The sequence below is a fragment of the Centropristis striata genome, chromosome 18 (assembly GCF_030273125.1).
Source record: "Centropristis striata isolate RG_2023a ecotype Rhode Island chromosome 18, C.striata_1.0, whole genome shotgun sequence".
NCBI classification, from domain to species: domain Eukaryota; kingdom Metazoa; phylum Chordata; class Actinopteri; order Perciformes; family Serranidae; genus Centropristis; species Centropristis striata.
In genome coordinates this window covers 21,396,671-21,409,504 of record NC_081534.1, presented here as the reverse complement: position 1 = coordinate 21,409,504, position 12,834 = coordinate 21,396,671, and the positions used below count along the sequence as shown (strand labels likewise).

The 12,834-nt window shown below is 38.5% G+C and overlaps 1 protein-coding gene across 3 annotated transcripts in view; it reads left to right on the top strand.

The window, feature by feature from the left end:
• ankrd6b (ankyrin repeat domain 6b) overlaps positions 1–12,834 on the top strand; it is a 44,407-nt gene that overhangs the window by 15,221 nt on the left and 16,352 nt on the right. For 2 of the 3 annotated variants that reach the window (XM_059356296.1, XM_059356293.1), the window contains exon 2: positions 3,394–3,741. In XM_059356296.1, the coding sequence (XP_059212279.1) occupies positions 3,616–3,741 (126 nt within the window). In that variant the 5' untranslated portion in view covers positions 3,394–3,615. The remainder of the gene's footprint in view (positions 1–3,393; positions 3,742–12,834) is intronic. The other variant, XM_059356295.1, reaches the window with a different exon arrangement.

Genomic DNA, 12,834 nt, shown 5'->3' with positions numbered 1-12,834 from the left:
TTTGAAGGATTTTTTTCAGTGTGCAGAATCTGTTCATCCATCCGTTTATCTGTCCACATTTTCATCCATCCATCCATCCATCTATTTCCTATCTGATGTAGTGCAACTGCTCCTTTTCCTTGGTACTCAATAGGTTTAATATTATATTTCACAAAATGTGATATGGTATGGTGTAAGGCCTTTGATCCTCTTCTGCTTTAAAATTGAAATAGTCCAGTGGAAACAATCTGTTTTGCACAGCCGTGTTTTATGGTTCAGTTGGAATGAAGGAGCTAATGTTTTAGAAATAATCTACTTCTCTCTCTGTTTGTAGCAATGTATGCCTGCGGCGTTGTGAAACACTCTTGTTGATGTCATCTGTACCATGTTCTCTCATTCTCTGCTTTGTTCCCAGTAATGAAACACACAGTCATTAGAGGGACTGTCATCACAGATTAGACTCCAGGGATTAGATGGGACATGTCTCTTCCTCTTCACAGTGGAGCTGTACAATCAGTGTTGAGTTGAAAATGCTGTTTCACTGTCTCTTGCATCCTGTGTTGCTCTCAGGTTACCAGTTTGTGCGTGTGACTCTGTGGCCCTGTGGCCCTGTGGAAACGAATGATTACAAAGCGCTAATTATTTTCGGCTCATACTGTTTTATAATGTTAGCATAATTTTTCATGTACACTCACTCATTTGTTCAGTGGGAGGCATGTTGACAGCAATTAAAGAAAAAAAACCCACTCACTTCCATTACACTCTGTTGATTTTTGTGTCCTTGTTTAGTAACAGCCTTCAATAAGGGAAAGCCAAAATCCTGATGCCACAGTCAGGCTGGCTACTGTAACTCACTGCAATCTCTCATTAAGCTTTTTCTAAAAAGCAAAGCATGTTCCGGAGGTTTACCATCCATATGCTGAGATAAATGAGTATCGTCTACCGTTCTTGCTATAAGAATTTAAACCCTTGCAATGCTAACAAATTGAGACAACATCATTGTGCTTCCAACATTACAAATCTCTTTAGAACTACTGCAGAATTTGGTTAGGATTTGGCAGGGTGTCCGCAGGCTCTTAAAAATTCTTAAAATGTCTAAAATCCAATAATTTGAATTCAAGGCCATAAAATGTCTAAGATTCTCTTAAAACCTGTTGTTGAAACCTGCAGAGACCCTGTTTGGCCAAAATTGTGGTTGTGGATTACAAAAAGAATGTTGCTTGCGGGAGCAGAGTCTTAAAAAGAAGTGTTAAATTCACGTATTTGCACTTTTCAACATTTCTTACTTGTCTAACACAGGTAAAATTAGCATTATGAACCAGCGACTTTCATCACATAGTTGCTGGGGTATCGGAATAGACAGAGTCTTGACAAAGAACAAATAGACATATGCATCCATTAGAAGAAAACATGCATTTTTCATTTGCATAACAGAAACTAATTAGACACATGGGGAAAAAATGTTCAATTCAGCTCCTTTTGTTAGCAGTTTCACATGCAGTCTTTTTTGGGCATTAGGGTGGGATATGATATCTTTCAGCTTCCAAATGGGGCACACCAGGAAAATTTGAGAACCTCTGTTTTAGAGAAAGCCATGCAGCCCCACTGAGGTTCACAGAGGGGGTCAGAGGCACATGCAGGGATCTCTTTAATAATCTGACCGGGGCATCATACACCAACATTAATCCAGTTAATTGAGGGCTACTATTGGATGAACATGAGACTGTGAGAAATTTGACTGAAGCCTCACTGTGGGAGACTGAGAGAGAGAGAGACCTTCTGGCTGGGATGAAAGGCTTTTTAGCAGAAAAGTTGAAGAATGCATCTCTGCAGCCTCTTGTTTTATCTTCCTCTCTCTGCCTCCTAGCATTCAGAGAACCGCCCCATTATGACAACAAAATTATTGCAGAGAGGCTGCTCCCTCCGAAACTATGTTCAAAGTGTGTAAGCATGTCAAATAAATTTTTTTCTTATCACATTAAATTGTATTGGATATCATTTTCTTTTCTTGTACATTAAATCATAGAATGCTGTCAAAGTAAAAGCACAATTTAGTGTGTGTGTGTGTGTGTGTGTGTGTGTGTGCGCGCGTGTGTGTGTGTGCGTGCGTGCGTGCGTGCCTGCGTGCGTGTGTGTGTGTGTGTGTGTGTGTGTGGTGTGCTGCTGTGTGTGTGTGTAGTGTGCGGCTGTGTGTGTGTGTGTGTGTGTGTGTGTGTGTGTGAAGTGTGCGGCTGTGTGTTATGCTTGTGTGGAGTTTAGTGAGCATGGATAATCCTGGCCACAGTTCCAGTTTAACAGCCAATAAACACCTCATGGATCATAAAATGTAATTTGCTACAAGAATACACAATCTATAAAAGGACAAAACCCTGTAATATATGCCCATATAATGTGAGTTCTGGCAGCATAAATAACATGCAATAGAGACTCTTTAATCACAGTCTTCGAGTCAGGACATGCCGAGAGCGTCTGTTTTCACTCAGATTATTACCTCCTCATTTTATGTTTTTTTGTATTCAAAGGTAGCCTGTGGTTTTCATCCACTGTTTCTCAGAATGTTAATTTATGGTATTTAAACCATAGTTTTTCTTTAAGATTGTTACTGCAGGTTGGTTGAAAGGTTGCTGTTCAGTGAATCAAAGACTAATGTACTGCTGGATTATTTGCTCTAGATGTTTTATTGCTTGGATTCTAATTGAAACGGATAAAGTGTCACAAAAACATCAAATCTGCATCAACTTAACTATGACAAAAAAAACGTTGATTGACATTTGCTCTGGTAGCCAATTTGTTTAACACATTTTCACAGCTCTGGGGGGCCATTTTTTAAAGGTTACAGATAAGGTCAGCAGTCAACTACAGTAAAAGCAAAGTGGGAGAAAATAGTATCTTTGGGAAACTTGTGAAATTACTATTTATGCAGGAATGAACTTCAGTGTATGGTAACTCAATGTCTGTCCGTCAAAATATTTTTATTATGATGAGGAATCAGATGAGACACTTGGGGCACGGCAGCCTTGTAGCTTAAGTCACTCTATCTTCCCTGCGGTTATGCCAAAACCACAGAAATGTTTCAGAGAGGAACTCATCAAAACACAGAAGTGTGTCTGTGCTGTTAGTGCTGGGTATGAGGGTGCTCTTGCATTTTTATTGGTGTGTCATTGTGTGTAAAGGGCTTGCTTCACAGTACAGCGAGCACTCTGACCAAATTTGACCTCACTTTTTGGCTCTCATTGCGGATTATTTCTGTACAGCTCACATGATCCCACAAGGACTGTACATGGGTTTAACAACCTGGACAGTAGGGACGTCGGCCCACTCAGCCTATTCCTCCCTGTTTTCCTGTTTGCCAGCATAATGAGCGGACACATGCTGGCTTGTTTTCACTCCATGTGTTTCCTGTTCTCTTCCCAGCAGCTGAGAGGATGAAGGGGAGGAATCCTGGCAGTTTGTGGACTTTGTAGCAACAGAAGAAACAGCAGCACTGGCAGCAGCACTGGAAGCTCCTGTTTGACACCTCTGTCTGCAGCCGAGCTCACCATGAGTTAGAGGGCATTGGAGACCTTCACCACAGCTGCCTTCCCCATCGTTTTGAGCACCTTGTCACCTTGACAGCAGCATCACTCGCCCTGCTTCATGAGCCAGCAGGATGCGTCTGAGGTCCTCGCACTCTCCGAGCGCCTCCTCATAGCTTCACACAAGGGGCAAGCCGACAATGTGGTCCAGCTCATCAACAAGGGCGCAAAAGTAGCCGTTACCAAGGTGAGTGAGTGGTCCAGGGTCAATAATTAGACAGATGATGCTGGTGGATACTTTTATGCATTTGTTGTTTTTTTTTTATGATTTTGCCTTTCCAATGGCGCCCAAACATGTGGAGTGGCAGTTGGTTAAGCACATCTGCAGTTCTCTTGTTTTGTCTGAAAACTGCTTGACTGCTGGCGGACTCTTTTTGCTTGAAAAACTCACTGAATTATTAAAATTATTGCAGTTTGTTTTCTTTTAATTGAAAATATACTAATAGACTTGTTTTTTCAGATCCAATTTGGTCCTTGACAATGTCAGTACCAACCAACTTGTTGTCCATCTGTGCTCAACAGATGAAAACAATCAAATGGTGCTTTCAGATCTCACCTATTGGGCTATGGTTCCAATGGACTCTGGTGTGTCTGCCTGTTTGGTTTAGGTCATTGAACTTTGGTGAGGGCAAACCAAGCGGGTAGAGACAGTCTCGATCTGGTTGTTCAGGGTTTTTTTGGTTCCAATGGGGCTTTCAAAGAATGCGGTTTCAACACAAATTCATAATCATAATTTATAATTGATGTACTCTATATTTATACTGGATCATTTAGTAACCATGGTTTGTTAACACACATGCTCAAGTGCAAGGCTTTTCTCCCTGATACAACAGAAAGTGAGAAGGACAAAAACGTGTGTAATTAAGTGTCCCACCCTGAGCATTTTAGCAGTTCCTCGTTAAAAAGGTGAGTGTCATGAGTTAAACGCAGAAGCTACACAGTAACCACCCGCCCCTAATATCTCAGTACAGGACACCTCTTTATTGTCCTGGTGTTTTCTCTGAATATAATCAGTTAGTGTGGCTTGGACCAAAACTAAAAGGCAAAAATCATCAATGAATTTTGCCCTTTTCTGGACCAACTGAGTTGAGCCACAGTAAAAGTAACCAAAACAGGGAAATCTGATAAGTAGTTCAAATCAGCCCACAAGCTTTATCTTCCCGTCAGCAGCCTGTATTATAATGTCTGTCTGCATCTGTTGGGTGTCGTTTTACTCCCATTGTGTCACTGAATTGTGTGACTCATAGATGTGGGCCTGAGTATCGCAGATAGCCTGAGTCTGTGTTAAGGTGTCTGAGTAGCTAATCATACTGTTCTTTCACTGTAAAGTTGTGAGCTTTCCATAATGTCACACTGTCATTTTCTACTGTTTGTGAGCCAGATATCACATCTGTTCAGTCTTTGAGAGGTTAATCAGCTTTGATAACACAACAACACTTTTTCCACGGGCTCATCTGCATCTCTTAAATCAATTAGACACAAAACAGAGCATGAAAGGATCTGCTATCATATGAACACACCCCCATTATCTTTTAAACATATACTCATTAAAATAATTCCAGCAGCTTCACATTCAGTCAGGGGAACGATGTACAGACAATGTATTCACCCCTGTTGACGTTTTTTAGCCTACTCCAGGCTGTCTATGATTTTATTGTTTTGGTGAAGTGTGGCTGTGTTGTGTTGGCTTGTGTGTGTCACACATGCAGGGATCTCCTCTAAATGACACTGTGTATGATCATAGAGGGGAGGAAATATTCACATGTCTGTTGGATCCTCCTGGCTCAAATTAGCCAGCATTCATGTATGAAAATATGGTTTCATTTTTGTCAAATACAAGCCATCAATTTTAGTGTTGGATTTCCTAAAGTTGGACCTTAATAAATAAAAATAATGAGGCAACTCAGAGCCTTAAAAAAGACAATACTGTTTTTAAGACTGTTACTGATATTGTTCTGATATGTTTTAAAAATCTGACATCTACCCATTATTATAAGTAGTACTATTAAAAATTTATATTTTTACATATACATAGTACATAACTATAAGCAAATTGTATACAGTATTTATAATGTAATTATCTATACCTTATCCAAAACTCTGGACATGGAGAGTTAACATTGGGCGAGAGATGGGGTACACCCTGAACAGACAACCACTTCTGAGCATTTTTAGAGTCACCAATTGACCTAAACTGCATGTCTGTGCTTTCACAACCCAAGTCCATTTGGTTTGTCTAAATCAGAGTGAAGTTGATGCTTTTGGTTAATTTTGTATTTAGTGTAGTTTGTTTTCTCAGTGCAGAAATGTAGGCGGACCAAATAAAAAAAAAAATGTTTTAGAGGGGTTCGTGCGAAGGCGGAGAGCTGGAAATATACTTGCACTATAATTTCTTAATGGTTGGAAAGTTGGTGGTGGAAAAGGTAAACACGGAAATAAACAAAGCAACATGGAGCCGAACGCACCCTGAAAATATTACCTTGACTCTGCACTGATCTATTGTGTGCACGATTCCTTTCTCCTCCAGTTGATCTAGGATGATTTCACAAATGTCATTGTTTTTCTGGACTGTATTCAGCATCTCCTGTATGTGTTCTTGAGGTCAGAAGTCAGTCCTCTCCCAGTCATGTTGCATCCGTCACTCTGTGTACATTTCACAAAATGCCCGCGCAGGTAGCCCACAATCCGCTGTGTTTTGGTTAATTCCCTTTAATTGGGTCGGATTACGTTCACAGTGCAATGGAACCAAACTGGGTTTCATTTGGAAACGGACCAAGAGCCTCTCTCGCAAGTGGTCTGGGACCGGTTGTTTTTGTCCGCGCCAGAGTATGATTTGATCTTTCACAAGTGACCAAACACTCCGTAACAAGGTTTTAACTGCACCAGAGTTCCACTGAAATGGACTAAACATTGGGTTGTAAGTGCCCTTTTCTGCAGGACATTTTACAATTAACTATGTAGTCTTCTCTAATGAACAAACTACTTAATGATGGTTTTGTTTTTACATTGCCTCAAGCCTCCTTAATGTCACCTTTTGGCAGCTTTGATTTGCCATTAAAATAACTGTACTTAGGATCCTTGTACCATATGGTGAATTCATTTCCAGTTCTTAAATATCAAAATACAAAACAATTTCCATCAGCTGGAGTGAATTTCACTTTACTACAGCTGACCCAGCATGTATGCATGACCCATGCTGAGTAACCTCCAGGCGTTTGCGTTTGTATGCACCCAGATGTGTAACAGTATCACAGCTGAGCTGAGTGTGGCCAGATGGATCACACCGACACAGCTTTCAGTCACACACATACAAACATACAATGACAGCCAGAACTGGCAACAGTGTCTCTCAAGGCCTTGCTTTATTCTCTCATCCCAGCTCTCACGTCACCTATCAAGCTGTCCATTCGTTTTTGGTCTCTTAATGCTCCACTCTGTTCACCGCCTCCTTGCTCACTGTGTCTGTCTGCTGTTTGGTGCTGAGCATGTAGTTTTTTCATGTTTTTTTTAGGGTTTTTTTCTCTGAAAGCAGTTGCCTGCTACGGCTGAACAATTCTATGAGAGCAGTGAGAGAAAGCAGTCGAGCATCGAGTCCGGCTTTACACTCGACGCAATCTTTCTTTTTGTATGTCGCCATCTTGTTTTCCGCGACTGGGAGCAGACCATATTTGGACTGTGCTGCCCTACAAAGCCTAACTGCAGTAACTAAATTTTGGTAGAAATTGAGTTATAACTAAAAATGAACCCCTTGATGTCTGTTTTATCTTGTGTTTTAGATTTCAATTTTACTTTATTTCAGAGAAATAATGATGTAAAAATTGCAGTAACCACAAAATCCAACTCAAAACCAAATCAGTTTGTTATCACTGTGATACGATGTAGCCTTGTATTTCTTCATTGTGTTGAATAGTGAAGACAAGAATAATATAAATTATACGTTTATTTGATAGGGTAATTATTATATAGATATTGATTAAGTGAAAAAAGTGAGATAAAATGATATTAAGACTAAAATATAACATTACTTTATAATATTAAGTCTAAAATACAGAAATATTTGAATAGAGTTGTTAAACACTTTTAAACACACTTGTAACAAATTCCATTTGAAAATGTTTATTTACTGAAAAAAAAACTATAAAAGCTGAAAGAAAACAACATTGTAGTTACTGCACTCTGTTTCTGCATTACTATTAGAACCTTTTACAGCAAGACAAAACCAGAGTGCAGTAACTACATTTTTGGGGTCAGAGGTCAAATGAATCGTCATGATTTTTGAGCATAAATATTACATCATCAATACATGTAGAAAAAAGTGTCGTATCACCAACCTACCTGTAACCCATTTAGCTGGCCAGTTAAAAAAAAGGGCAGTGCGGGAGAGCAAGAGGTGGCAATTAACATAATATTGTCTTGACGATTTTTTACTCGCAATTGAGACCATAGTGTTGTCATGACAGTTTTTTTTGTGGTAATAAATCAAGTGAGAAGATAGATAGGACCAAAATGCTTCTGCAACTGCTGTCAGCGCCCCCCCGTTGGAATTTTTGGTAGAATGCAGGCTGAAGGCATTTCCAGGTTTGCCTCACTGCTCAGACCCGGAGGTTGCCTCCTGGGCTGGACAGATAAGCAATCAGCTGAAATTCACTATAAATCTTTCTAAAGTCGAGGGGTGCCACAGAGTTTCTGTTTGGAAAACAGAAAATCTGTGGCATGTTTAGCCAGTGCTGAGCTCTAATCATGTTTTAATGCTTTGTTTCTTGGATGATTCTGTTGTGTATCATGTTTTCTGTTTTATATTCTGGCATTGCAAACCAATTTTCCATGTGAACATCATAGCACCATATTATAACAGCAACAGCAATATTGCATCTGCTCTCAGTCGCTCTGATTATGTTGTTTCGACCAGCTGTATTTGGATATTTGGGCAGGATGCCATTATGAAAACTTAATCCAAGATAAAGGGGGCAGAGTTTCAGAATAAAGCATTCCTCTGCAGGGAAATGGAATGTAGGAATAATTTTTGGAAAGCTAATACGATTAATGGATTGAGACTGGGACAACATGTAGAAGATGAAAAGGGAAAGAAAGGATGAAACCAGGGGCTTGAGGAAATTAATATAAAATAAAATGTGAGGAAGAAGAAAGTGAGGATATAATGGCTTAGAGTCCAGAGCCTGATCACTTTGGGGTTTACAAAAGTTTAATCTGCATAATGACAAGGGCTTGTTTTGATCCAAATGTTTATTAGTAATTAATTAAAACAAATGATTCACACTTCACACAATATTTTTACAATAGAAACATTTAAGGCTAATATACCATTAAACATAGATGCAATACTATTATGAAAAAGATACCTGTTTTGATACCAGCAAAAAGAAAAAGGCACACAAAATAGGATATTTTGTTGTTTTAGCCTGTATCCACCATAGCTTGTGGACCTAGGGCTGGACGATATGGATCAAAAGTCACATCCCGATATATTTAGGCTGAATATATATACAATATATATCCCAATATTTTTATCGCAAAGTGAGGGCAAATGTTCAGTCAAAGTTAAAGCCAAATATGACATGTCACAAGTAGTTGAACATAAATACTGTATAACAACAGGAGGGTCTTAAAAAAAAAATTAAAACTCCATAAAGTGCACATTTAAATCAAAAATATCTTGAACAGCTTCATCTTATGAACAGCTGTACTCATGCAATGCTTACAATAAAAAAATTACTCAACAACTTTGCTAACACCACCAAACTTCAAGCAAGTATAGCAACACAAGACATAACAAGCCAACTGATATTACTAACTCATGCAACAGCAAAAAGACCTGCTCAGCATCTGCAGCCTTTTATTTCTCTGTCTCCTTTTTGTCTTTTTATTCTCTCCTTGATGTCGTCACATGATACTAAGTGAAATTGAACTACATGTCATGGCAAATCAAGCAGTTCAAAGCCTTGGGCCAGATGATGGCGATGGGCCCCTTGACTTACCAAAAACACATGCACCAAATCTTCCAAAAACTATGACTCAAAAATGAAAGAGACAAAAAGTTTAAGAGTTTCAAGCAGTGGAGTTTATTCTTGCAAAGATCAAAACCCGTATGAGCTTTCTTTGGTCCAGACCAAAAACGGACTGAAGATCCTGTCTGAAACACCAGCTTTTATACCTTTTCTCATTCTTTCTCATCCTAGGCCCAGCTTTTCTGAAAGGAACGCCTCTGACCTTCAGCAATATTGGTGTTTTTTAGCAGGCTTGCTTGGTACTTCCTAGGCTCCAATTGTCCTGGTGTCAGAGTTTAGACCTTATTTGGGCGTTAAAAATATGTAAATGGATGTTTGTGAACGTTGTAATAATTAAAGTATGATTATTCTTTAAAAAAGGAACTAACCTTTTCTGCAGGAATATTGGTGGCAGGAAACAGGAAGTTAACACATACCAAGATTTTACCTTTCTTTCTCTAGCTTCCCTGCTGCTTTTGATCAGTTTTATTTATTTATTTATTTATTTATTTATTTATTAAGTGATTACTGATTGTATATCAGGTTACAGCTCTTACTTGTAACACACACACACATTTAGCTCAACATAGGCCAAGAATGATCATGACTTCTTTTCACGTTGTTTAACACACACAACTGGATAAATGCATACATTGTTTTATACTTTCCTACAACAACTCCTGTGCTGCGATTCTGCTGCTGCTGTAAGGAGCAGACACTTTCTGTTTTTAATTGTATCGTTTGTCGTCCGATAAAGTATTGATAACAAGCTTTATGTTTATACAAAGTGGAGTCAGCGCTGATACATGAAAATCAGTTTTATTTCTATTTTGAAAAAAGTGGGGGCCAGTTCTTTGGATTGATTTCATTGATTCTAATGTAATTTGTTACCTAAAAAAATTAGTATATGGATCGGAACTTGAAATTGGCAGATACTTCATATTAAATGACTCTGATAGGGGCAAAAACGTGATGTGGACATTCCTTAACATAACATAAACCTGTTTAATTATTGAGTTATCCAGGACACTCCCGTGTTTCTCTGTTGATGAATATTGATGAATAAAGGAGCCCGGAGGAGATTTCTTATGAACAAACAAAAGCTATATTTACATTTAGCGTCACTCACCAAAACATGGAGAAAAACATCTAATGAATGCATTATATACCAGCAGATAAAAAGTAAAAAAATAAATAAATAATAGAATGTATATGCAGCTAAACAAGAGCATATTATGAGATAATGTGACACCTAACATACCACTACTGATAAAAATACAAACCCAAAGAGCCACAAATGGACCCTCAGTCAAAGGAGACAACAGAGGCTCCCTGCTGGCCTGAGGCCTGCTGTTTACCTGAGCTCGGGCCACTGTAACTCAATCTGTGGACCACATGAATACAGAGCAGACCTGAGCCACACCCAAACAAACCACAAACCTCCAAACTGTGTGGGAATACACACTTGATCTGTAATTAAACTGTTGACTCAGTATAACGACAGATTAACAGCAATCACCTGGATTTTGTGTTTGAAGTTTGAACAGTTACATCCTGCCCTGTCATTCTTCTTAATGCACTTCATTATGTTGGATGTAATTTTCAGGATGTCAGGATGTGTTGAGAGCTTTTAATCTTATCTTCCCAACAAAAGTTATTATATACATATATAAACATTAGATGTACTTATGCCTTTATCTTTTATTCCTTAACTTATTTCTATATATAATATTTTACTGAGATTGTCAACCTAACTGGAGATGTGGTATCTTCTATAAGCATGCTTCAGTATTTGCAGCATATATAATAGTGGATACAATGACTGATCGGTATTCATTCAGAGGGATTAATCATGGTGTACTTGAGCTGTGATGATGGATGTGAAGCAGCTATGACTCATAATCTTTGGAAGCATCCTGCTGCCTGATCCAGTGCCTGAGGGAGGACATTCTCTTCTTGAATGATTAGGGCTGCAACTAATTATTTTATTTTCATAATTGCAAAATATTTATGTGATTAATCAATTCATTGTTTTGACTATTGATATGTCAGAAAATAGTAAAAAAACAAAAAACAAACATGACCCATGTAATTTCCTTTAGCATTATGTGGCATCTAAAACGGATGCACTGATCCAATACTGACTCAGATGGCTGGATTGGCTGGTTTTTACCAAGTTTGGTGCATAATTTATTACTTTAATAACTAAATAATAAATAGATATAAGGAAGAATAAAGGAAAGGAACATTTAGAAATTAATTCTTGAAATACATTTATGTCCTATTTAATTATAATTTGTTTAATTTAATAATTATATTTATCAGCTCTATCAACTTTCATTTAGTTAATCATACATTAACCATTGATTATTTATTACCTTTATTTATACATTTTAACTGGGTCTCCTTACTGTTCTCTTTACTAAGAAACAGCGCCCACAAAAATCCTGCGTGTGGACGTAAATATATGACATCACTATATTTTTATTTAGGACTGAGCTTACTAGCATTATTGTGATGTTACTTTTTCCTGTCAAAGTGGTTTTACTGGGACCTTTCCTGTGCTCATCTATTGGTTGTTGATTGTGTTACGTCACTGCGACAAACCCAAGACTAGGAAAAGACTGATATGAAACAGTGCAGATTACTATGTTAAATTTAACGTTGGAGATAATGGGGGCACGCTGTGACTCCAGTAAAACTCCTAGTAAACTAGATTTACTAAAGACTTTCAGTTTTTAGTCTGGGACTGTGGAAATCTTTTGGTGTAAGCCCAGCATAAGCCACCCCATCCTCAGCCCCTCCATGTCTCCCTCTGAGTCCCTTGCTCACTTTGAGCATTTTTCAAACTCTTGAAGGAGGTGGAGTTGGCCTCAATGTTGTATGACTAATGCAATTCAAATCGTTTCTATTGTATTGGGATGGAAGCAGAACTCTTCAACATTGGAGAGAAACAAATAGTTTATTTTTTTATGCTTGGAATTTCAGTGAGCTGATCCTTTAAACCTCTACAAAGTTAAGTGACCTTTTGGCTCTAGGGCCCGCCCACAGATCCTTATATTGGCAGGATGCAGAGTTTATCCTCTACTGAGCTATCATGAACAGCTGTGCAGATTGTGCACTATTCTCTTAAACCATGGATTAAGTATTTGTTTGTTTTCAGCGGATTCATTACTGAGATGGATTGTACTCTGAAGCAGATTGTCTTCAGTTGTACCAGCAACTATGAGCATTGTTACTTACTCTGCAGCAATATCTCACTCACTGGACTGTGA